This window comes from Physeter macrocephalus, chromosome 1 (genome assembly GCF_002837175.3).
Source record: "Physeter macrocephalus isolate SW-GA chromosome 1, ASM283717v5, whole genome shotgun sequence".
Classification (NCBI taxonomy): domain Eukaryota; kingdom Metazoa; phylum Chordata; class Mammalia; order Artiodactyla; family Physeteridae; genus Physeter; species Physeter macrocephalus.
The window spans coordinates 78,471,866-78,496,538 of record NC_041214.2 but is presented as its reverse complement, the minus strand read 5'-3'; the positions used below and the strand labels follow the sequence as shown (position 1 = coordinate 78,496,538).

Genomic DNA, 24,673 nt, shown 5'->3' with positions numbered 1-24,673 from the left:
CGTGGACTACCCCGACCAGAACTGGGCCATCCGCGCCATCGAGACCCTCTCGGGTGAGCAGTCGGCGCTGTCCCCCTCCCCCCGCCTCGCCCAGCTCAGGCCGGGACGGCGCCCGGAGGGAGGCCGAGCCCTGCGGGCGGCGCCCGGCGGGGGCTTTAGCGCCCGCACGTTCACTTCCACGCACCAGACCTTCAACTCTCACCGCCGGCCCGCTCTTGGGACGGCCCGCTCCCCTCCCCCCACGGCTCCGGACTCACCCCTTGCCCTCCCAGCCGCAGCCCTGGGGCGACCCCCGAGCCTCCTCTAGGGTTCCTAAGGCTCTCTCGCTCTCCTGGGGCACCCCTTGTTCCTCCGGCTCCCCGAGTTGCTTTCCAGAGTTCCCCACCCCCATCCTTAGAGAGCCTCCGTCTCCCCTTCTTCCCTGACCTTCCCGTCACCCCTTTTGTCAGGGACCCCCCCCCAAACCCTGCATGTCCTTCTCCCTTGACCGGACCTTACCCCTTCCCGTGCCTCGTGCCTAGGACCTCTCGCCCTCTGGCGTCCCCTGAGCCGCACTCTCCTTTCGAGCCCCCTCCCCAGCTCGCCCCGCGGTCCCCCACTTTTGGCACCCCCTCGGCACCACCCTGACGATCCCCTCCGAGGTTTCGGGGCTCCCCCCACCCCGCCTTTGCACGACGGCACATCTCTCCCGGTCCTCAGCCGAACCTCAGTCCCTTCTCGCTTGTCTCTCAAGCGCTCCTATTTTTCTCTGAATTTTTTGTCCGATTTTATTGAGAAGAACTCGGGGCTGGGGGCTTTCCGCCGCCTGTCCCCCCGCCTCCCGCTCGGCCAGAAGCACCTTTTTACGAGGTGCCCTGTCTCAACTCGGTGGGGGCCCGGACTGAGAACCGAGAAAGAGGCGACCGGGGGTCCCCCTCGCGCATTCCCACCCGCGCCCGGGGCGCGCCTTCCCCTCCCCGCCGCTCGCCCGGCCTCCGCGCCGCGCCTGCCCGGGGTTCTGGCTCCCGGGAGCCCCAACCCCAGGCCGCGACCCGCTTCCGCCCGCCCGGCGCGGGGCATAAGTCCCGGTAGCCGCGCGGAGCGCTCGGAGCGCGGGGGGCGCGAGGCGAGGGGCGCAGCGGCGCGGGGCGGGGAGGGGGCGCTCGCTCGCTCACTCTCGGCTGCGCACACGCCCGTACAAACTCTCACACAGACACACGCGGGGTGCGCTGCCGCCGCCCGCCGCTGCTCCTCCTCCCGCCACCGCCTTGAGAGGGAGAGAGGGAGGCAGAGAGAGCGCTTTGTCCGCGCGCCGCCGCCCGGCCCGGGACTCTGCCCCGAGGAGGCAGCCGCGCCGAGTCCCCGCCTCCGCCTCTGCCCCCGGGCGGGCCGGGCCGGCCGCGGTGGGGGGAGCCAGGCTGAGGGTGGGGGTGGGTGGCGGGCGGGCGGAGGGCGGGGAGGGGGGGCGGAGGAGGAGGAGGGGAGACGAGGGCAGCGGAGGAGGCGAGGAGCGCCGGGTACCGGGCCGGGGGAGCCGCGGGCTCTCGGGGAAGAGACGGATGATGAACAAGCTTTACATCGGGAACCTGAGCCCCGCCGTCACTGCCGACGACCTCCGGCAGCTCTTCGGGGACAGGAAGCTGCCCCTGGCGGGACAGGTCCTGCTCAAGTCCGGCTACGCCTTCGTGGACTACCCCGACCAGAACTGGGCCATCCGCGCCATCGAGACCCTCTCGGGTGAGCAGTCGGCGCTGTCCCCCTCCCCCCGCCTCGCCCAGCTCAGGCCGGGACGGCGCCCGGAGGGAGGCCGAGCCCTGCGGGCGGCGCCCGGCGGGGGCTTTAGCGCCCGCACGTTCACTTCCACGCACCAGACCTTCAACTCTCACCGCCGGCCCGCTCTTGGGACGGCCCGCTCCCCTCCCCCCACGGCTCCGGACTCACCCCTTGCCCTCCCAGCCGCAGCCCTGGGGCGACCCCCGAGCCTCCTCTAGGGTTCCTAAGGCTCTCTCGCTCTCCTGGGGCACCCCTTGTTCCTCCGGCTCCCCGAGTTGCTTTCCAGAGTTCCCCACCCCCATCCTTAGAGAGCCTCCGTCTCCCCTTCTTCCCTGACCTTCCCGTCACCCCTTTTGTCAGGGACCCCCCCCCAAACCCTGCATGTCCTTCTCCCTGACAATGGGGGTCGGGCCTCCTCTTCCAAAGGGATGAAGGAGTCTTAATGAAGAGACATTTTCTTCACGAAGATTCTAAACCCCAGCGGGTTCCACAAACTCCGGGACAGCGAAGCTACTAGCAGGGGCCAGGGGGGAGGGGGCGTCGCTCTGTGAATCGCTACCCCGGGACCCGGCCCCCGAACGGCAGCCGCGCCCCTCCTACCCCCGCGCGCGGCGTCGCCGCCGCGCTTCGCCCCCGCCCGTGCCCCCGCCGAACCGCGGCGCGCACGGCCCGGCCCGAGCGCGCACCCGGCACACAGGCGCCGTGGCGCTCCGAGAGCTCAGACCGCGACCGCTGCCGTTCTGGAAGACTGAGTCCCGCCCGCCCGACATGCGCCTCGGCTAGCGGCTCCCGGGCCCGCGAGCACCACGCGTCCTCCCCTAGGTTATTTCTGTCCTTCTCGCTCTCTCTCTCGCTCTCTCTCTCTCTCTCTCTCTCTCACACACACACACACACACTCGCGCGCGCGCGCACTCACCAACTCTCCCTCCCGCACACGCACCGCTCGGAGCCGCGCTCGCCCCCAGGCCACGAGCCTGCGCCCCCAGAACCTCGGCCCGGCCAGAGCCCCTTCCCCACCGGCGCGCGGGGTGGGGGCGGGGCGGCGGCGAGGCCAAGGTGACCAGAAGCAGGCGGGGACCCGGCTCTCGCGGAAGCGGCCCCCGGGGGGCTTCGGCGTGTCTCACCAGGGCCACCGGGAGGAGAGGGCAGGGAGGGGAGCGCAGCGGAGCCTTCGGAGCCCGGATTAGCGCAATGGAGAGGTGGGGGCCCGGAGAGGAGCGGGGCCGCGCCAGCCCTGCAGCTTGAGTTTCAAATGAGCTCATCCTTTCAAATTGGCGCCGCTCTTTATTAAATTTGTTTTTCCGGTAATGCCACCCACAGCTATACCTGGGGTAGGGATCCGGGCTCGCACCCTTGCCACCTCGCCCCGGGGAACGAGGCGACACGGGGCGCCCACCTTTTTTCTCCACTGGGAACCAAGTTTGCCCAGCTCGAGCGGGGTAGGAGACCCCTTGAGGGCGCCCGAAGGCGGAGCCGGAGCGTGGAGTTCTGTGCGTGCCCCTCCTAGCCCCCCGCCGGTTTGATCGCAGGAAGGTTCTGAGTGCTTTAATTTCTGTTTTAAAGGTAAAGTGGAATTGCATGGGAAAATCATGGAAGTTGATTACTCAGTCTCCAAAAAGCTCAGGTAAATATATTTTGCTTAGTTTTTTTGTGTGATTGGTCTTAACGTCTAAATAAAAAAAAATACACTCAGTTTTTAAAAATGTGCTTGTATAGTTTTTTAAAAGGCGTTTGTTTGTTTTTGTAGTGGAGTTAAAATAGTTTAGAAAGCTACATTTTTTACTTTCATTATATAAGGTGTTTACTGTACTTGGAAAATATCTGGTGCCTTATTGGGGGTGGGTGGCGAACACTAGCTGTGTTAAATTCGCTGGGACCGTTTAACTTGTTTATGAAAACTTGCCTCCCACCCGCCACTCCCACCCCTGCCCCCCAGCACAATGACAACAAATGCTTGTCAAGACTTCCTGTGAGATGTTAAGAGTAAATATTTACTGTGTCAGCTAAATTGCTTAACTAAACTTCGCGATTATTGCGATTAATTAGTTTTCTCTTTTAGATACCTTAGTGTTGAATAATAAAATAATTCAGCAAGGGGTCGATATTTTTGCATAGTGCTTTAAACAAGTAGGTTGTTTGGATTAGGTGGCAGTTAAAAGCCAGACTTTTTTAGTCACTGAGACTACTGAATATTGCTTCTGAGCGTTTTCTTGTTGTTGTTGCTTTTAAGATATGTTTGAGGCTAAACAGATATCACTGTGAAATCTATAATTATATTTAAGTGCACTGTTGTTAATGAAGGACTGAAAAGTTTTGTGGAGGTTGGATTTCTCCACAGTGATTTGCTTACATGAGAATGTCTGTGAGGAGAGAATGAGGGAGAACATCTTTGTTTAAAGTTTATTGTGGACTTTAAATTTGGGCCCTTTATTACTCATTCTAGATTTTTTTTCTATGTGTTGTAACTTAGTTTATATCCCATTCACATAAATTTCTTCACCATTAGTCATTAAGTAGCTGAATTGGAGACTCTAAGTGAAGTCTTTGACTTACCACCTTTACAGTTTGTGATTCTCAATAGTGTAACCATTTACTTGATTTTTGCCAGGATTGAATAGATTTTAAAACAAACTATCCCAATTGTTAAATACATAGATGTTTTGCTTAAAGGGTTTCTAAAAATGTGTGCACATTTCCAGATATGTTTTAACTTAGCAACAGAATATCTTTTGTTTGCCAATGATTCCAGTGGCATATCAGAAAACTACTTAATAACTTAAAAAAAAAGAGGTAAAAGTTATGATTTGCAGTTTCATGTGTAATATTAAGCTAGTTCTCTCTAGGAAGAAATGTAATGTGCAACTGATTAATTTTTCAATTAAGTATTTTAAGTTTATGCTTTTCTTAAAAAAATTTTTTTTTGCTTGAGAAATCGAAGTTGAAGCTTTTTGATACATTATTTACTGTAAGTTAAAATTGCTCATCTTGTAACACTTGAATATTGGATGAACATATTGAACAAGGTTTGAAAGAACCACCCAAAATATTTGATGGGTTATGTTTCTATAAATATCTAATTCTGTTGGCTGTATAATTGTTTTGAGGTTTTTTTTTGGTTATAATTAGTAAAAATCGGTAGAATTTTATCTTTGGTTAGTTGGTGTCTCATTTCATGTGGCAAAGTATATTATTTAATGTTGCAATGTAAGTGAAATACTAGTTTATCTAAAGTTATTAACGTCTCTTGAAACTTCTTACAAATATATTACGTTTTAACTTTTTTCTTTCAAAATACAGAGGTTATTTGCTGTTAGCTGGAGGGTTATTTAGATGATTTTGCTGTGTTTATATAAGAGTTCAGAATTAAAAGCTTGTCCCAAATTTTTAGTATTAATTAAATAAAGAGCAATCTAGGACTTATACAGCTCTATTGGTACATGATTTCTTTGAACACTGTGGGTAATATGAAATACCTAGGAGGTAGATTGAAATGCGCTGTGTATGATTCACTACTCTGAAGATGTCTGACATGCCAAATGTATGCATAAGCTGCTGCTGTAGAGGACTGCTTCATTTCTGATTGGATAGCTTTGATCTTTCTTCCTTTCCTTTATTAGTTTAAAATGCAGAAATTAGTTACTGGTACTGCAGGCTAAGGGAGAGAGAGCTGATGCCTGGTGCTGTGTACTGAGCTCAGACTCCTGGGAGGAGGCAGCTGTGTGTTCTCATGTACAGGGCTCCACCACGGAGGGGACTCTAAAAAACAGGGTACTGTGACATTTGAAACCAAAGCTTTTATGTTATATGGTGACTGTTTTGGTGTTCTTTTATTGCACTTCCATGAAAACTAACAAGTTAAAAGTACATTTGTTGGCCTTCAGTCAGTTCTATATGTGGTTTTTGTGTTAGTAGAAGTGAAAATGTGAAGAAAACAATTCATCCTCATTGCTTGCTTACTTAAAAAACCATTCCACAAGTGAGTGCTCATTTTCTTTATATTGTTCTGATTTCTTTCTGTTCTCAAGAATCAGTTTTAACATGTATATTCCAAATACATTTTTTTTAACCTAATGATACTTGGGAGGAGATGTTTTTTATCTTAAGTTATGAAAATATTGGCATGCCATTTGCTTACCAATTGGATCTTTTGTTAAATATCATTCTAGCATTATTTTATATGTGCTGTTTTTGTAGACCGACCTAGATAGTATTATTTTCTCAGGGTCACTTAGAAGTAGAAAACTCTTTTTTCTTTTGCCACATGTGCTTCATTCTTATTAAATGCAAATTATTGTAATGTAAACCATGTACAAACCATCTATTTTTCTTTCTAAGTTGGCTTCAGTCTCTGTTGAATAAAAATCTTTGATTCTTTTTTCTCTATTCGCATTTCTTGGTAGCATATATGAATCAAAGATTTCTTAAGGAATAAAAAACAGACAAAGGGCTGTAAAAGTTGTGGAAACTTCCTTGATAGAAATTTCATTTTTGATGTTGATGAGAGTTTAGTTTTAAAAAAATTTATATACTATATGTATCTACACACATGCACACACACATTGCATAAATTATTTTGAGCTAAGACATACGCTAACCTGAATGTGCTTTGTAACTAAAGTTGAATGATTCTGTGAGAAACAAAACTTTGAAAAATGCAATTTCTGCCCACTTCTAGGAAGTAACTAAGTGGTGCTAGACATGCTTTCACTGAGATGGTGAGAATACTATGAGGTAGTGTAGGAAAAAGCTATGAATTTGTCTTTCATGAGTTAAAAATCAGTAATTGTGTTCTCTCCAATGCAAATGAATTTGGTCTCCTATAGGAATGTTAAAGAAAACAGTATCTCAATTGTGTTTTGCTTGTATGTACTACATTGTGTATAGTTGAATTAAATACCAAAAAAAAAAAAAAAAAACCCAACCACCCAACCTCAAGCCCTCCCTGCAACAAAGGCTTTTGATGGATCAATTTTTAATTTTGTAGCAACAGAAAAGAATTTATTAGGTTAAAATCATATGGTACCCTATTTCAAGAATTTGTTGAATTAGAAATTAAGGCCTGGATTTAATTGTATAGATTCCATGTGTGGATATTTTATATATATATATGTATACACACATACACACACATATATATATTACTCTAAGGTTAGTTTTGATTTGTCTTGGAGTTGGACATTTAGTTTCCCATTTTAAAAAAAGGCTAGTAATTTTTTTATCGGGTTCTAGGTAATGCCATAGAAAATTACACATTTTCGTGACCTTTAAGAGATAAGTGTTGGGATTAAAATAGAAGCAATAAAGAAAAAAATTACTTGGTAATTCAGGTTTAAAATTCTAGTTTGTGTTTTTAAAAGACTGGTCATTTGATGTTTTTTACGTTATTTGGTTAAATATTAAAAGCCATTGAAATCTACAAATCAAAATAGATGTTATATGGGGCTTGATTTTCCAATTTGCCAAATTCATATCAATTTTAAATTATATTGTAGTGATTTATAAAAGTACTAGATGGCTAAACACATAAACGTTAATTCTAAAAGGTGATTTGGTGATATGTAATACATTTGTCAAATTGTGTTTTTTTAAATAATAACGTTTCTTTGTAATTATGGCTGGGTATAAGATGACCAGTAAGGGATGGTCTCAGAGTTTTGTTTTTTATTATGTTAGCCTGAGATTATCATTTATATAAAGAAGATGAGAGAAAATTAATAATATTTGTAGAACATCTTTTATATATAATGATTTAAAGTACAATATATTTTCTTTAAGAAGAAAAATTTTAAAGGACATTAAAAGATTTAGAACTAATACATATCAAAATCAACATTTCACTATTATTTTGAGTAAATGTTTTTTATTTTACAGAGGTTGTTCCAGTTTTTTAAATGGGGGGAATGTAAATGACATTGAAATGTGCATAAAAGGGTAGTAATTTGGGCACATTTATTAAAAGTCAAAAAGTTATGAAAATCAGATTTCTATAAGAACTATTTATACATATTTGATACTTTCAACTTTCTAAATATTTGCTGTCTCCTGCTGAATTACTCTTCCAAGTCTGCTAATGAAATCCTCAAAAGTAGATGAGCAATTGGTCAGTTGTTAGAGGACGTAATTTAAGCTTAAGTGTATCATCTCTGTGGTTCAGCGGGGTGTGTACACATGGGTGTGTGTGTGTGTGCGTGCGTGCACGTGCGTGTGTGTGCTTGCACGTACGTGTGTGTTTTATGGGAGACAGTAGTTTCAGCCAGATGGTATCAAGAGGGAAGAGGAGGATATCTTTAAACAACAAATGTTCTGGATTTTAGTGCTGACAAGGCAAAAGAAAATTGCTAGGTGTTTGAACCTTGTGGTAAATAAAGGGAGTCAAGTGCAATAATATGTGCCTTGAGTGATGCATAACTCTTGCAGGTGGTTAACCTTGTGGGAGCCAGGGTACAGACACCTGTAGTGGCTTCTTCAGTGAGCATGCTACTTGGAAGGACCATTCTGTGGGAAATTTACTCTCCTTCACTTTTGCTTGGATGTCCCCTCTCACTAAGAGAATTGGCAAGTGATTCTGTGTAGGCTTTGATTTTCTATAGAGGATTTAATATTTGAATATGCATTTTCATTTAGAAATTCTATACTGTGGAAGACGTGTATTATTTTGCATAACAAAAGTACTCTGAGAGAATCAATTTCATTAGAAGAAGCATAGTATTGAGCTGGTTTCTTTGAAGGCTGTTAAAAAAGTTGAATAATTTCAAAAATATATTTTAAAAAATTATATTTAAATGCCACCAAAATGTCTTCAGTGTTCTTATTGGTGTTGAAGAAGAAAGTGGTGGGGTTTGGCTAAACCAATTTTTTAAACCAGCTTTCTAAAAATTTTAGTCAAAAGCATAATTTCCAAAAGTTATGATTAACTTCTTAATTTGAAGAATGGGAGAGTTCTGTTAACAAAACTTGCCCAAGTAATTTGTTAGTCAAGGTTTGTCCTTTTTACACTCAAATTAAAGTTCAAATTAGTTTGGGTAGTCATTCAAAACACTGTCACTGAAGAAAACATAATAGCAAGTAAACAACAAACACCTACCAGTAAAGATAACAGTCTTTCCTTTCATTTATCACCATTAAAATATTTTTAAAAATCTTTTACTTTATAATTTGACTTCATGCTTACAAACTTGTAATTTTCATTTGGTGGCATGGACTGTATGGGTTCTATTTTGGGCAACAAAATTGCAGAGTGCTCAGAGCATTATTTTTAAGGTTTTTCTTTTCCTGTTTTGATCATGTACTTTAGTCTGGTCTTTCCATAAAATAGTGAAGAAAAATTATTTTCTTTTACAGAAAAATTCAGATTTTGTTACTTTGGCTTCCAAAGAGGAGGGAGAATATAATTACTGTTTCTTTAATTTGGTTTAGTGTTTGATGGCCTGTTGAGGTGTTGAATAAGTAGACCAAAGAAAATGGATACTTTTGCGTTAATAGCAGGCAATCAAGTCCAAAATGATGTCCATCATTTAATAGATATGTTTCTTCCCCAAGCCTCTGGTTCTCACTAAATAATAAGCTTCCATTTTGGAGACATGTTTTGTTTATTCTTGGATTTCCTATTATCTGTTCTATACTTTATTTCTTAAAATGTGAAGATTTAGTTAGATTATTCCCATTCTGTTTATTATCAAGAATATTTCATAAAATAGGTATTTCAGCAAGTCCATTAAATGAAAATTAAGAGTTCTGATGCATGTTTTAGACTTTCTTCTATCTATCTATATCATAAGAAAATGTTGTACCTAATGACCAGGATAATCTGTATGGGACGATTGCAATGAGAATGATATTTTCAGTTTTTCTTATTATCATACAATTAATGTGTACCACCATGTGAGGATTTGCCTTATGGGGGAAGCTTGGAGTTTTAATTTTTGTTTTAAATGTGATCAGAAAGGTAATTTCATGATTCCATGTGTTGACATGTAAATAATACTAGATAAATGTATATTTATGTGCCTGCATCTCATATTCACATAGTACTGATAATATCTCAGCCTCTTCAACACATTATTTCATTTATTCTAAATAATAATTATGTGAAGAAGAAAGGACAGTTAATATTATTCCTTTTTTTAGATGAGAAAACAGTCTCAGAGAAATTTAATAATTTACCTAAGGTCACATTACTATTAAATAGTAAAGCTAGGCTTAGAACTTCTGATTCTCAGTCCAGTGTACTTCACCTACATTTACTTTGTTTAATTAAAGAAGTTATCCGAAAGTGTTGTAAGGTTCAAAGGTTGCCATGCAAGAGTGATGAAAAGATATAAATATAGATTTGTTTGTGAATCACCCTTTGCAATGATCTTATTCTTAATCAATCCAAATGATCTGTACTTTGTTATAGTTTTTAGGAAAAATATTAGAAACCGAGGTCATTTTAAAATTACTGGCAGTATCACTATGTTTGCCCATAGACAGAAGTGGGGTATGCCTAACCAAGCAGGTTGGATCTTGATGTTGTTGTTGCATTGCTTTTTTCAGTGGTTGCATTCCTTGTGTTATGACATAGGACATTGCCGAGAAAGATGTTTCAACAGCTGAGCCACACAGATTACACAGGTAGCCCTGGTCAAGACCATGTGCCGCATGGTAAAGGAAAATCAAGCTCAAGGAATCACTTGGGTGGGTTCGTCCCAGGTTTCAGCCAATCCATTGCTAGAGGGCAGGATTGCTTTGGTTTAAGTGTTTTCCTGGTAGCTGCCAAGTCTTTCCTGAGATTTGGTCTCTCTCTCTGATTCACTTTCTGTACAGAATATGGCCTTTGGCCTCTCCTGTGAGAGTGAAATGAATGTTAATAGGATAGCATCCCTAAAGTTCTCTGAGTTCCTCATTAATGATACAGTCACTCAAAAGCATATACTAAATAACTAAGCATGTGAAGAACAGTCCATTTCCTCTTAATTGTGAAGTTTTCCTGCATTTATCCTCGTTTCCTTTAACTTCTGTGTAGTATCATATTTATGGTGGTGGTGGAAGGGAGGAAGGAATTATCAAGAAAATGGTAAGTGAAAGAAGATTATTTCCATCTCCCTAGGCATTTCATTTCTTTAACTTAGTCGAGCCCAGAGTGGGGTATTGCATGTTCTGTGGAATTCTGACTCAGAGGTTGGGGAAAAGGAAGAACGGTAACTAATACTTGCTGAGTAGTTAATGTGCTAGGCTTTGGACTAGGCCTTCTCCATATTTTTTTGTATACAGCCGAGAGAGATCTGAATTTCATCCCTTTCACAGATAGGGCTGTAAAGCTTTGGACTCCAAAGCAACTCCTTCTACCCGACCAAACCTGCTTCAGAGAAGCAGTGGGCGTCTTACCCTTGCTTACCATCTAATTTGTATACAGTAACAGCACCCTAGCAATAAAGTAGGAAGTTGTGATAATGTGTACCTAGGTAATAGAGTAACTTTGTATGTTTTTCCTAACTCAGAATTAGAGCTAAAGTTTACATGTATACAACAGATATGCTGAGGAAGATAAAGGACTGAAGTTTAGTATATTTTTAATTTAGTGTAACTGAAAAACAACAAAGTGTTAATCATAATTTGAAGAAACTTTCTTGAAGTAGACCTAGAGTAGAGGCATTAGTAATTACTTAAAGGTAAAAAGATTTTTAAAAAATCATTGTGGTTGAAAGTTAAGTGTAAAAAACATATGTATGCAGTGGGGTGGGGCGGGTAGGGAGGGTCTGTATTTATGCCTTTGACCCAGATACTTTTTTTAAATGCTGGAAAAAAACACCTCAGACTTTTGTGTAGGACCTAGAGTGTTGCACAAAGTGTGGCATGCTTTCATTTTTATCTGTATATTTTAAAAAGTGTCTGTGGTTTGGAGACGGAAATACGGGATTCTTGCAAATTATCTTCTATAGAGTGGTTCATCTTATTAACATTAGAAAATTTTAAACCTTTTAATTAATTAATTAATTTATGGCTGCGTTGGGTCTTCGTTGCTGTACGCGGGCTTCTCATTGTGGTGGCTTCTCTTGTTGTGGAGCACAGGCTCTAGGCACGTGGGCTTCAGTAGCTGTGGCTAGAAAGCTCTAGAGAACAGGCTCAATAGTTGTGGCACACGGGCTTAGTTGCTCCACGGCATGTGGGATCTTCCCGGACCAGGGCTCGAACCCATGTCCCCTGCACTGGCAGGTGGATTCTTAACCACTGCCACCAGGGAAGCCCTTAAACCTTTTTGACAATGAAAGATTCTGAAAGCACAGGGAGTAGAAAGATTTGTGTATTCTTTTTGATACACTACTTAAGCATATTATACATTCATGACTTTTTTTTTTTTTTTTAGTAAATAGGACTTGAGATACAATTATACTACCAATGCAATGAGATATACAAGAATTTTGCTTTGTAGATATAGAGGTGGTGCTTTTTTGATAAAAATGTAATTTTATGAAAAAAATTTATTATGAGATGAAAAAATAATGGCTTTTCTCAGTCAAGAATACTATCAGAAAAGATTTTTATTACCACATTTATATCTTCTTTTTTACTCTTTCTCTTTGAAAGTAAAGCAAAAAAATATTTCATTGAATTGTGGTTCTGTGGACAGGTTAACCTCAGACCAACTCATGAAATAGAGGCTATTTCGAAAAAGCTCACGTGAGGACAGGCTATATAGTTTTTGTTATGTGGAGACCTTTTACTTTAGTCCCTCTTGATCTTTGTGATTTTAACAATGCATATTTGAAAAATGGATGTTTTGTCTCTTCATTGTGTAGATAAGGTTTTGGAGTAAAAGTGTTTGTGCATCTTTATGTGAGAGAGTCGGAGGTAGATGATGAAAGAGTTTAACACTGAAAAACTGAAGTTTAACCTCTTCAGTTATTAAGAAGGGAGGGAGGAGGGAAGCAAGGAAGGAGGAAGAAAGGAGGAAAGGAAAGAAGGAGAGAAAGAGGGATGGAGGAAGGGAGAAAGGATACAGGTAGCCGTAGTAGCATACGTGACTGAACTTTGTCGTGCAGCTTGTACGGTCTGTAATTCCAGAGCATGTGAGAAAGACTGGTACTCACTGGTGGTGGGTAGGAGACAGTAAGTGATTCCATTGGTGGTAGCAGGACCAGGAGTCTCACACAAGTTGTTCTTTGACTTTAAAAAACCCTTAGAGTATGTGGTTGGCCTGCCCCACAAACGGTCTTATATTTCTTTCTTTGAGGCCCTACACTGGCCAGTTCCTCTCTTATTCTCCTTCGCCTTTGTACTTCCGCAGGGATGGCTGGGCAGGACTGGAAGGTGCCCGGTGTGTGGGGCCCGCCTCCAGCCTGGTGCCCCCTCGCTGGCGGACTCTGGGGAAGTGGGGAGGCGTGTGTGTGCTTGCTCAGTGTGCTGGAATGTATGGGCTCTGTGGCTCACGCTTCCTCGGAATGTGCCACAGACACGCTCCTCCATGGTCTCCACGGTCCTGGGGGTCAACCCTCATAAGCTTTTGTGAGTAGTTGAAAACTTGAGATGGAATTTCCCAGTGCTGAAAGTTTAGGCTACTTTTCTTCCCCCCTGAAGTGGATTTGTGTTTATTCTTTGTAAAGGAAAAAAATCTAACAACAACAACCATTGAAGAACAGAAAAAAATTTATGGGTGCGTAAATAACCTGGCCTTTCTCCTGGATCCAGCTGTACTCTTTTTTTCCCCTTCTCTTCAGACTGATAGTGATGTCTTCAAATCATGGACACTGAATTTGTAAACTAAGCTCTTTAAAATTCCCCAAGTTGTGTCGCTGCTAAAGATGATGAAATCAAGGATCTTTAGAAACTAGGTTTTGTGTTTTTTTTAAATAAATTTTATTTATTTATTTTTGGCTGCGTTGGGTCTTCCTTGCTGCGCGGGGGCTTTCTCTAGCGGTGAGCGGCGGCTACTCTTCACTGCGGTGCGTCGGCCTCTCACTGCGGTGGCTTCTCTTGTTGCGGAGCACGGGCTCTAGGTGCGCGGGCTTCAGTAGTTGTGGCGCGCGGGCTTAGTTGCTCCGCGGCATGTGGGATCTTCCCGGACCAGGGCTTGAACCTGTGTCCCCTGCATTAGCAGGTGGACTCTTAACCGTTGCGCCACCAGGGAAGCCCGAGAAACTAGGTTTTAAGCTCACATTTTTTAAAATATAGGATTTAATCTCCTTTCTAAGGAATAAAAAACAAACTGCTGGTTGGTTAATATTCTTTAAATTTTTTAGTTGCTTAATATTTTCTAAAAATTTAGATTTTATTTGTTTTTTTTCTTCACAAAAGATTTGAAATGACAAAGGTGCTGGTGGCTCCATTATTTGAAATAAAGACAGGGATTTAGGTTTATGAAGTAGATAAGTTAAAAAGGAATTTTGCTGTAAGGGTTATAAAAGACTGAGAACAGGTGGCTGCTTCTAATGTAAATCTTTATACATCTTAAGAGGTTTGCCAGGGAAGAGTTAGCTCTTTGGTTCATTGATTTTTGTATTAATGGTTTGCCATATATGTCTATTTCAATAGTGATTTCAAAACAATAATTCTGATATTGAAAATGATTTGTGGCTTTAGTTCACTTACAACAATCATGGTCAAGGTGTTAATACCTGCCTTAAAAATTTCCAGGCCAGAGTCACATGTTTTATTCCCCACAGCAGTGCTTTTAACAGACTGTTCCATGGAGCCTTAGGATTCTGAGGAGATGCCAAATTTATGGGAGAGGGAGTGGACATATGTACCTGGGGGATCCTGTCTTCTCACCAACCTTTCAATTGGAAGACAGCTGTGTTGTTTTATATATTGAAGTTTGGTCTAGAATTTGGATTAGCAGAGGGATTTGCTGCTTTGAAAAAACAGTTTGGAAGTATCTGTCCTATAGTATGTAATTCTGGGCCTTGAGTCCATCCCTTCCTTGATCAGGTATTCTAGCAGATGCAAAGCTCTTTCCTGAGGAAAGTTTAGACCCTGCCTCCCTTACTTCTGAATCCTGTGGAATGGCCTTCCATCTTCTGTCACTTTCGCTTTAGTAACAACTGTTTGCTTTGCCAACTGCATGCCAGACTACTAAATCTATGGATTTTTCTACAATCAACAGCACAGATTGTTTGCCCTTCAGGAACTTTCTAGGGAGCTCCTTGAGCAATAATTGTACTCTAGCTCTTGGCAGAGCCATTAGAGTCAACTGACTTTGTACAGTGATGGGTCTGGTGACATGGGACCCACTCATTCATCAAGAACAAGTTTTTGCTTTAGGAGGTGCAAGCAGGATGGCCTTCCTACCCCTTCTTCAAGCAGAGCAGCCCTACTTTTATCTGTTGTGTGTGTTGGGGTTCCATGAACACAGAGGTGATCTTCAAAATATTTTCACCTGGGTAGAGTGGATGCCCAACAAATCAGAAGGGACATGAGCCATTATACTCTAATGTGCACTTCTTCAGTATCAGTCCTGCATGTATGATTCGTGTTCAAAAACAGGATATTACTTCCAAAAATATGTATTTTTTTTCTATGATTTCTTAACTTACTGCCAAAGACTCTTGGGGGGAGTCCTTATAGTTCTGAGGGAGAGGGAGACTGGGACACTGCCCTTTGAGCTCTCCTCCATGCCCCTATGCTTCACCACTCTAACTTCCTGCAGATTGGTCTTCAGAGATTGATGATTTCATAGTATGCGCTCAAGTTTTATTTTATAGTAAGACTGTTCTAATAGACCACCATATATTTACAGGGGTCCACGCTTAGATTCCTGCAGATGATATAAGTGGTGGCAAAGGGGGGGTGTTCTATGGAGTGTAGGAGGGGTAGCTATTAGCTCCAACCAGAAGTCAGAGTTCTTATTTTAAATATTTAAATTTTTCAACCATTGAAAAATTCTTGGAGACACCGTGAGAGTCAAAGAAGAGAGCAGGTTAATCTGGCTCATGGGTTGCCAGTTTGCAGTCTCTGCCGCATGAAAGTCTGCATCCTCTTCAAAACATTGTTGAAAACACTCTGTTATGTTTAGTATCTCTTACCTTTAAGGCTGTCTGTGAGTGAGAGGGGAAAGTCCTTCTCTTGATAAACTGGATAAACTAGTATGTCTCTTATCTAATGATGATAGCTGTTTGGAAGCTCAAAACTAAAATTAGGTCTCAGAGCAACCATCATCCTTCGTCTAGTTTTCTGGAATAATTATTTTCTCCATTAAAGAGTACCCTATAGTTTTATCTTTATGTAGAGATCTTATTTTGCTTCTGTTGTATTTACCCATCTAAAATCCTTTGGTAAATATAGAATGTACATATGCTGAATATGTGACACTCTTATAAGTTTATATAGTATTTCAGAATACATGTTCATGAGAAAAAAATAAGCCTCTATTTTCATATAATTGGAGGAACATGTTTCCATATCAGTCTGAATTCTTCAATTAAACATTAAGCCAACTATAATGTTTTTAAACCATTTCCTAAGAAAATATGATTCTCATATGTCCAGCAAACATTTTTAAAAATAAGAACTTGAGTTCTGCCTATAAATCAACATCTGATATAAAGGCAGGTAGTTTTAAAAGCATAGAGTGTACTTGGTAGGAAAATTTGGTGGTGAAAAAAATGTGCTTTTAAATATGTTTGAAAAATGTTTTGGTTACTGTTGCACTTTTTTGTATTTAAGTTGAGGAAATTGAAGGCCATATGGATTCTGCTTCTGGGCCCTGGGTAAATACTCATTAAGGCCAAACTAAATGAGAACTGCCAATTGCCTAAGGGACCTTTTTTAAAAAAAAGAAAAGAAAAGAAAAACAAAAAACTTCTCTGACAGTTGGAATTAGCATTTTTTAAATGTATCTTTTTGTTCTATAATTTACATACATAATGAAATAGCCCATTAGTGATCACCATAATGGTGAGGTAAAGCCCTTGTCTTGGAGAACATTAAGTTAGCAAGTCATCTATGGTAAGGCATAATAGAGTGGACAGGGGCTTCCCTGGTGGCGCAGTGGTTGCGCGTCCGCCTGCCGATGCAGGGGAACCGGGTTCGCGCGCTGGGCCCGTGAGCCATGGCCGCTGGGCCTGCGCGTCCGGAGTCTGTGCTCCGCAACGGGAGAGGCCACAGCAGGGGGAGGCCCGCAAACCAAAAAAAAAAAAAAAAAAAAAAAATAGAGTGGACAACTTGGTGATAGGTAAGTAGATTGAATTGTGAGGTGAGAGTGATGCCATGGTAAAAAGAGAATCTTGGGGAGAGAGTAGCTTTTAAGAAGGAAATAACATTTTGGGTATGTTGAGTTTGATGTCATGTGAGATATCCAAGTGGAGCTCTTCTGAAAGCGGCTACTTGATATAAGACTGAAAGTTAAGTTAGAAGTAATTATTAGAATTAAAGTACAGTTTTAATAGAATATTTTTTTTCTCAAAGGCAATTTTGTAGAAGCTCTTGATCTTAGAATTTTAGAATAGAATATACACCATGATTTACTGGAGCTTTGAACAGAACTCATCAAAGGGTGGAAAGAACATGGACTTTGGAATCAAAATCAACTGAATTTAGACCCCAACCACGTTGCTTACTAGTGTTTCATCTTAGAGCCTAAATTTCACCTGTCAAATTGGATTTTAATACTAAATAATTAATGTTACTATGTAGTTTATATAACAATGTATTAACATGCATGACACATAGAAAAAACTTATAAATATTGATTCTCTCTCCATTTATTCACCTTCAGCTTGTACTAGAACTAAATGCCTCACTCGAAAAAAAAAAGTTAGCAAGTCATTTATGGTAAGGCATAATAAAGTAGCATACAGGATCTGGGAATTCAGGATTTTATATGTCTCCCCTCATTTGTGATGGATCTAAATGGTCATAGGTTCCACAAAAATAGCTAACTCTATTTTGGGGGCTGGTTTTTTGAATTTTAAAAATTTGAAGTTCCATGCGATCTGGGTCTTATTTTTTATTTCCACTGTTGCATCTCGAATGCCTGGAAATAGCTGCTCATTAAATATTTTTGAATAAATTAATTAAAATTAAAATCATAATAAGATATCACTAATAATTTACTTTTATTTCTTTCCCTCTTTTTCTCTTTTTTTCCTTTATTTTCAAACAGGGCAGGAGGGATAGCAGTTCAAAGATTTTATTTTTTGTGAGTGATTTTTTTAAACTTTTGACTTAATCTTTTGGCTTAAGTAGAATGAAGCCTTCACGGACATTTTAGGTATGAAGTCTTTTTAAAACATGAGGTGAGCTGCAAAAGAGCAATTGCACAGGGCTGCAAAACGAGTATTAGAAAGCAAAGATTTAGATTTGTTGGAACCAGACTAGGTTTTACAAATCAGTCTTCTAAAAAAAAATAAATAAAGATAGTAATATTAAATTCAGTATGAGTACATGAAAATACAATTTTCCCTGTAGATATTTTTCTCTGTATAACCCAAATTGCATTAAACATCTGCTGAGAATCACAGAAGAAAAACCTGTTGGAAAAAAATGAAAGCAGCTGTCCTTCTATTGCAAGATAATAGGTGGATACAAGAATAAAACTTACGGTGTGTTTTTATATAGTAAATCAAACATGATCAGTTTAAGCAGACAGCCTCGAAAGTTATTATGGAAAAAACCGACAAGTACAAAAATGACAGTATTTACCAGTGGATAAGATAATTCATAAGCAAGGAAGAGACTGATCTTAAGTTAAATGTTAATTGCAAAGCAAGATGCTGTCAAGTGCTGTGTATTAGTAATCTGTTGCTGCATACAAATTACCCCAAAATTTAGCAATTTAAAACAACCAACATTTATTATGGCACACATTTTCTGAGGGTCAGGAACATGTAGCAGTTTAGCTGGGTTGTTCTAGCTCAGCGTCTTTCATGAAATTGCAGTCAAGTTGCCACCCGGGTCTGAAGTCATCCAAAGACTCCACTGGGCTGGAAGATCTGCTGCGAGGCTCACTCCTGGGGTTGTTGGCAGGCCTCCGTCTCTCTCTGCCTGTGGGCTGGAGGTCTCCGTTCCCCACAGTGTGGGCTTCTCCGTGGGTCTGTGCACAGCATGACAGCAGGCTTCCCTGAGTGAGTAATCCAAGAAAGAGTGACACCACACAGCCTTTTATGGCCTAGTCACTGAGTTGCACATTGTCACTTCTGCCTTATTTTGTTTGTTAGATACAAGACTCTAGTTCTGTCCACACTCAAAGGGAAGGGACTACTCAAAAGGTGAATACCAAGAGGTAGGGATCATTGGGGACCATCTAGGGTTGAATTAAGTCAATCAGGAAAAGGCAGCAAGTCAGAGATTTGGTTGATTTGGCACTTATACTGAAAAGAATAATCCCCTTGTATTAATATTTATAATTAGCTCCTTTTGGAGTGAAACTGGAATTCCTTATAAAACAACAGTAACAACAATTACAGTTTACTGAATCCTTTTATAATTCTTATTTAATTTTCACAGCACCTTGTAAGATGAGGAAGGCAGATACTACTATCCTCATTTCAAAGATTAGAGAACTGAGGCCTAGATTATTCAAAGTACTTAGACAGGGTCATATATTCAGTATTTAACCTGAGTTGTTTTTCTTTTCTTTTCTTTTTTGCCTCTTTCTGTTCCTTCCCCTGAAGAATGATTTCAGTTACTTCCATTTTATAAAACACAATTTAATTTTCCCCTTTCAGCCTTATCTAAAAGAGCTGATTTTTTTAAAAAAATGCCTAATTGAGAAGTTTAAAACACTGTTCTTGCAGTATCGATAAAGATGTCACTTTTCTGCCAGCAGCAAGAATCCTTTTTGCTATTTTTGTAACTGGGTGAGGTCTGATTTCTCCAAAATTGTGCCACACTGTGGTTAGCCGTGGTCTACGAGAGGAAAATATATTTACCCTTCTTTAAAATCATTGGTTTTCTAAGAAATATGCTATTTACTATACCAAATCTGAGTAAATCTTTCTCAGGCAAAAAGCAGTGGTCACTTTGATATCAGACAAGCCAGTTCTCTTCCCCACTAAAAATATAAAACATCAGGCCCTCAGATCTTTGGTACCTACCTTTGTTACACATTTATTTCTTGAAGATATTTGCTAGTGTTTTTGAGTTGTTGTTAAAGCTAAATATATCCCTGTCAGTGTTGAATGATTCATTCTGTGTGAGGATTGTGCAAAACTCATGTAGACCTATCAACTTTGCCTATAGAATGTCCTAAATTACTTTGACTTCAGTAAAATATATTATTTTAATAGTGATGTCTTTAAATTTTTATTGAATCCCAGTGCTTACTTTACTTCCTTATGCTTACTTTACTTGCGTATACTTCCCATTACACAATCTTTTCTCTTAAAGGTCCTGATAACGTGATAGTTAATGTGAAATGAAACTTTAAGGATTTACTATATACAGGGAAATATATTCAATATCTTATAATAACCTATAATGGAAAATAATCTGAAAAAATATATATATACATAACTGAATCACTTTGCTGTACCCCTGAAACCAATACAATATTTTAAATCAGTTATACTTGAATAAAAAAATTTTTTAATTCTATTTTTAAAAAGCAAAAAAATTTATATTTAAATAACAGTGTCAAATCTCAAAACACCCAAAACTTTTTTTTTCCCAAAACTTTTAATAAAATAAATTTGGAATCAAAAAAAAGTAATGTTGGTTGTTTCCTTTTGAACTTGTATAGACTGAGGCTGATAGAATGTTAGAGTCCTTTAGGAGTGTCTGCTCTTTAGAAAAGATAGGTGCTTTCTGTATTGTTTAAAAAAACCAATAGTGGTAAATATAATATTAAATTTTCTACACAGGTTATATATTCTAGTCTATCGAAGTTTATCTTTATCCTTTGCTTACCTTGCTCCCTTTTTTATGCTCTGAGTGAATTGTTGACCTCTTCATAGTTAAGGATCTTGATGCATTTTTCTTCATAAAACAATCAAATGATTGTATTAAAAATTTTTTTTTATTTAGAGAGTTTAGAGAGAACATCCCAACTACCCTCAGTGGAGAGACTGAGTTTAAGATATATTTCAGATTTTTATCACTTTCAAGTGTTAGGAGGTTAAAGGTGAGCATGAACAAGGAATTCTGTGAGCTCAGAGGACCAACTGTGATATGTAACTCTACACTGTTTCTTATTATTGTTGGTTTTCCTAATATTTTGACTGCCTGTGGATATGCACCCAAAGAAATGTATTTTTTCTCATTCTTCCTCAGTGACTTTTCTTCTTGTTGTAATCCCAGCGTGGGGGAGAGGGAACAGGAAAAATCAGAAGCCATCAGCAGCCTGAACACCCTCAGGTGACTTACTCAGGTCTCAGATAATCTCGGCTTTTCCTCCTTAACTTGCCCCACCAGTTGATTTGCTTTTCAAGTCAAGAAAAACACCATCTGGGGAAGACGAGAACATTTCCTGTTTGATGATCTGACAGAGCCCCTTTCCCAGGCCACTTCACAGAGCCACACAGGTGTCCCTGCCTACAGAACGGCTCACCACAGGAGCTATCCACAGAGTCCAGTTAGGACGCCACTCCTCTGAGTGGCCCTGGGTGTGTAGAGAGGCTCTTGAGTATAGCTCTACGGCCTTTGGAAACATACATGTTTCCTGGATTTTCAGAAATGCTCATGGACCAGTGCAGTTGGTGTTTGAACCTCAGACATTCATGGCTGTGTCTAACAGCCTGGAGCCACACAATGCAGAATGAGTGTGGCTGGGTGTTTTTCATCACCAAATGCATCAGATCCTTTTGTCTGAAAACACAAGCAGTATCAGTTTTTCTGAATTTGGTTGATGCTGTTCAATTCTTGACCTGAGGTTATGGTTAGAATTAAATACATTGGGGCCTCATTGATTCAGACTAGTTGAGGTAAGGGAAAGATGAATGATAATTTGTAGAATGTCTGAATAGGCAGATTTTTAAAAATTATATTACTTTCAATTAAAAATTGTAATGAGTAAACTAACAAAAGGTTGCTAAAGAACAGTCCTGCTAGACTTTCTTATTGAATATAGAAAATGATTTATATTCATGATATCAGTTATATATAAATACTTCTGAAATGTGTTTAAACAGCTTATTCTCTTGAGTAGTTTAAATTTACCTCTTATGATTTTGTTTATGTTGATTACTTTGTTGAGTAAGCACTCCTTCTCTCTTTTTTAAAGAAAAGGTAAATTCCAGTTTTGTCCTATTACAATTAAAATTAATGGTAGTTCACTATTCAATGAGTTGTAGTCTTGATTCATTTTAGGTTTTCAATGCCCTTGAGATGCAGATAGTTAATATACGGTTACCATCCTATTCCGGAAGAATTTAGGATGATGCCTTCATAACTTTCGCATAACAGAAAGTGGTTAAAAATCCATCCATTCAAAAGAAAGAGTTCAATTTAAATCATGGCAAGCCAGTATTACTTAACTGATAGAAAATGAAGGCAATTTTGATCAGAATAATCACAGCTTAATAAAATGGAAGTACCTCTTTTTTTCAGTACTTTTATTTGGAAAATATTCACCAACAAGGATTTAATAACCAATAGTACTTAACTGGGGGCTACTTTAACGTTTGATCATTTGCCATTTGACTCTGTACTACTCCTTAAAGGTAAAATGTAAATACAATTTAGTTAAAAATATATATATATGTATATATATGTATATATATACATATATATACATATATATAGTGGGTAACTTCGCATATTGAGCCTAGCAAACTACATTTGTCAGAAATAGAATGATAACCTCCAATATCTGGCTTTTAAGTAGAAGAGGCTGCCTGGGAGCTGTGTTCTAGTGGGAGAGACAGAGCCTAGGTCTGCTAACCCCTACTACATTGGCACTCCAAAGGGTACTTTCAGCATTTAACTTCTACATTTATTTCAGTTCTTGTAACAACAAAACAGTGTTTGTGGGTGTTTTTATCTTGAGAAAAGCTTTTATTTCTGGAGATTTTCTCCATCCGGGTCTTTAGTGACCTACACGTCATTGATAGTGCTTGTGTAGTTGGTGGGTGTATAGGAGGGATTCTGTGCCTAGTTGGTGATGTTGCATTAGGGTTTTGAAATTAACTGCCTGTCAGCTCTCAATTACTTCAGCTGAATCAACTGCTGAACATCAAATAATGTCTGAATAATTTAAAAAATGTTTCTGAGACTCACTAGGAATTCAAGTTTTTTCATCTCGGAAGAGCTTCACTTGAACTAAATAAACTATGTGTTTAGCCAGAGTGCAGGGCATAGAGCATAGGATACAGAAGAAGCCAGCCCTCAGTCCCTGCATTAATGAGCTAGGCTCTGAGGAGTCTTCTCCTCTTATTCTTTCCAAATCTAGGGAAACAACCTTGCTAATACCAGCTTAATGTGCTACCATATTTTCGGTTAGTCAGGAGCACTTCTTAAATGCCTATGGTGTGTTAAGTCTGGAATGAGGGTGCTAATTAGAGGGCAAAAGACTGGTGGTCTGAACCTGACCTCCCCTCTGACCTGTATGCACCCCTGGGGGGGCATTAGGTTTACTTTCCAGATTACATTTTTTCATCACTTACTCCCAGGTATTCAGCAACCGCCTGTGTGTGAGGTGATGGGCTAATTGTAAAAAAGTACAAAGGTAGATCAACCGCAGAACTTGCCTTCAGATTGGAAGTAAAAGTAGCCTGCAGTTCCTGATCACTCCTATAATGCCTGGGGACAAAGTCCAGATGCTTCCTCGTGGGGCAGGGAGTTCACTGCCCAGGTAATGTAAAATGTGTTGTGGGCAGTGGAAAACTGGCAGCTGGGTGGTCCCCTTGAAGATCCAGCTAAAAGGACCCCACCTGGGTAAAGCTCCCCCAAGTCCTCCCCCAAGTCCTTCTGTAACGCTCCCTGTCAGGGTCTCACTATCACCTCAGCTGTTACTGTGTGACTGTGTAGCTGTGTGCACAGCAGTCCTGTGTGATAGTCTGTTCACTGCTCTAGGAAGGAAGGAATGATTTTACTCATGGTGTGTGCCCAGTCGCCACATGGGAGGTGCTTACTCATGGTTGAATGGAATTGGGTCTGATTTTATCCTGGTTTAACTTCAGTAACTGAAATTCTCAGGGAACAGTGCATTCTGATAACCTCAGTTACCTGGTTGTTTTTTGGGGGAGGGGGGGTTGGCCGTGCCACGTGGCATGTAGGATCTTAGTTCTCCGACCAGAGATCAAACCTGTGCCCCTTGCATTGGCAATGCGGAGTGTTAAGCACTGGACCGCCAGGGAAGTCCCAGTTACCTGTTTTATTTGATGGTTAAGCAGAAAATCTTTTTCTTTAGCTTGCACTGTTGAAAATCTTTCTAAAGTTTTAGACCATTTCTTACTAAGGAGTGGTCTGATATCTTTATAATAAAATTAATTTAGAATAACTATTAATATTGTTCAACTAGAGAAAGTATAAGGCAGTGATTCTTAGTGTGGCCCTTGGACCATCGTGTGGGGACTTGTTAGAAATGCAGATTTTCCATCCCACCCCAGACCTAGTGAATCAGAAATTCCCAGGTGGGGCCCAACAATCTGTGTTTTAATAAGGCCGTTAGGTGATTCTGGTGCCCTTTCAAGTTTGAGAGCCACTGGTATAGGGCAACTGTTCTGAACCCTGGATACACATAACATTTTAAAAAATACAGTACCCTGAGCCCACCCCCAGAAATTAATTCTTCCCTTCCTTCCTTCCTTCCTTCCTTCCTTCCTTCCTTCCTTCCTTCCTTCCTTCCTTCCTTCCTTCCTTCCTTTCATCCTTCCTTCCTTCCTTCCTTCCTTCCTTCCTTCCTTCCTTCCTTCCTTCCTTCCTTCCTTCCTTCCTTCCTTCCTTCCTTCCTTCCTTCCTTCCTTCCTTCCTTCCTTCCTTCCTTCCTTCCTTCCTTCCTTCCTTCCTTCCTTCCTTCCTTCCTTCCTTCCTTCCTTCCTTCCTTCCTTCCTTCCTTCCTTCCTTCCTT

The 24,673-nt window shown here is 40.9% G+C and overlaps 1 protein-coding gene and 1 long non-coding RNA gene across 3 annotated transcripts in view; one reads left to right on the top strand and one right to left on the bottom strand.

Moving 5' to 3' along the window:
- Window positions 1-2,951, bottom strand: part of LOC114486575 (uncharacterized) — a 65,602-nt gene extending 62,651 nt beyond the window's left edge. Inside the window, exon 1 of the long non-coding RNA XR_008617119.1 lies at window positions 2,877-2,951. This is a non-coding gene — a long non-coding RNA (uncharacterized lncRNA). The remainder of the gene's footprint in view (window positions 1-2,876) is intronic.
- Window positions 1,463-24,673, top strand: part of IGF2BP2 (insulin like growth factor 2 mRNA binding protein 2) — a 168,722-nt gene continuing 145,511 nt past the window's right edge. For both annotated transcript variants that reach the window (XM_024124251.3, XM_024124249.3), the window contains exons 1-2: window positions 1,463-1,716; window positions 3,316-3,376. In XM_024124251.3, coding sequence (XP_023980019.1) covers window positions 1,539-1,716; window positions 3,316-3,376 — 239 coding nt within the window. In that variant the 5' untranslated portion in view covers window positions 1,463-1,538. The remainder of the gene's footprint in view (window positions 1,717-3,315; window positions 3,377-24,673) is intronic.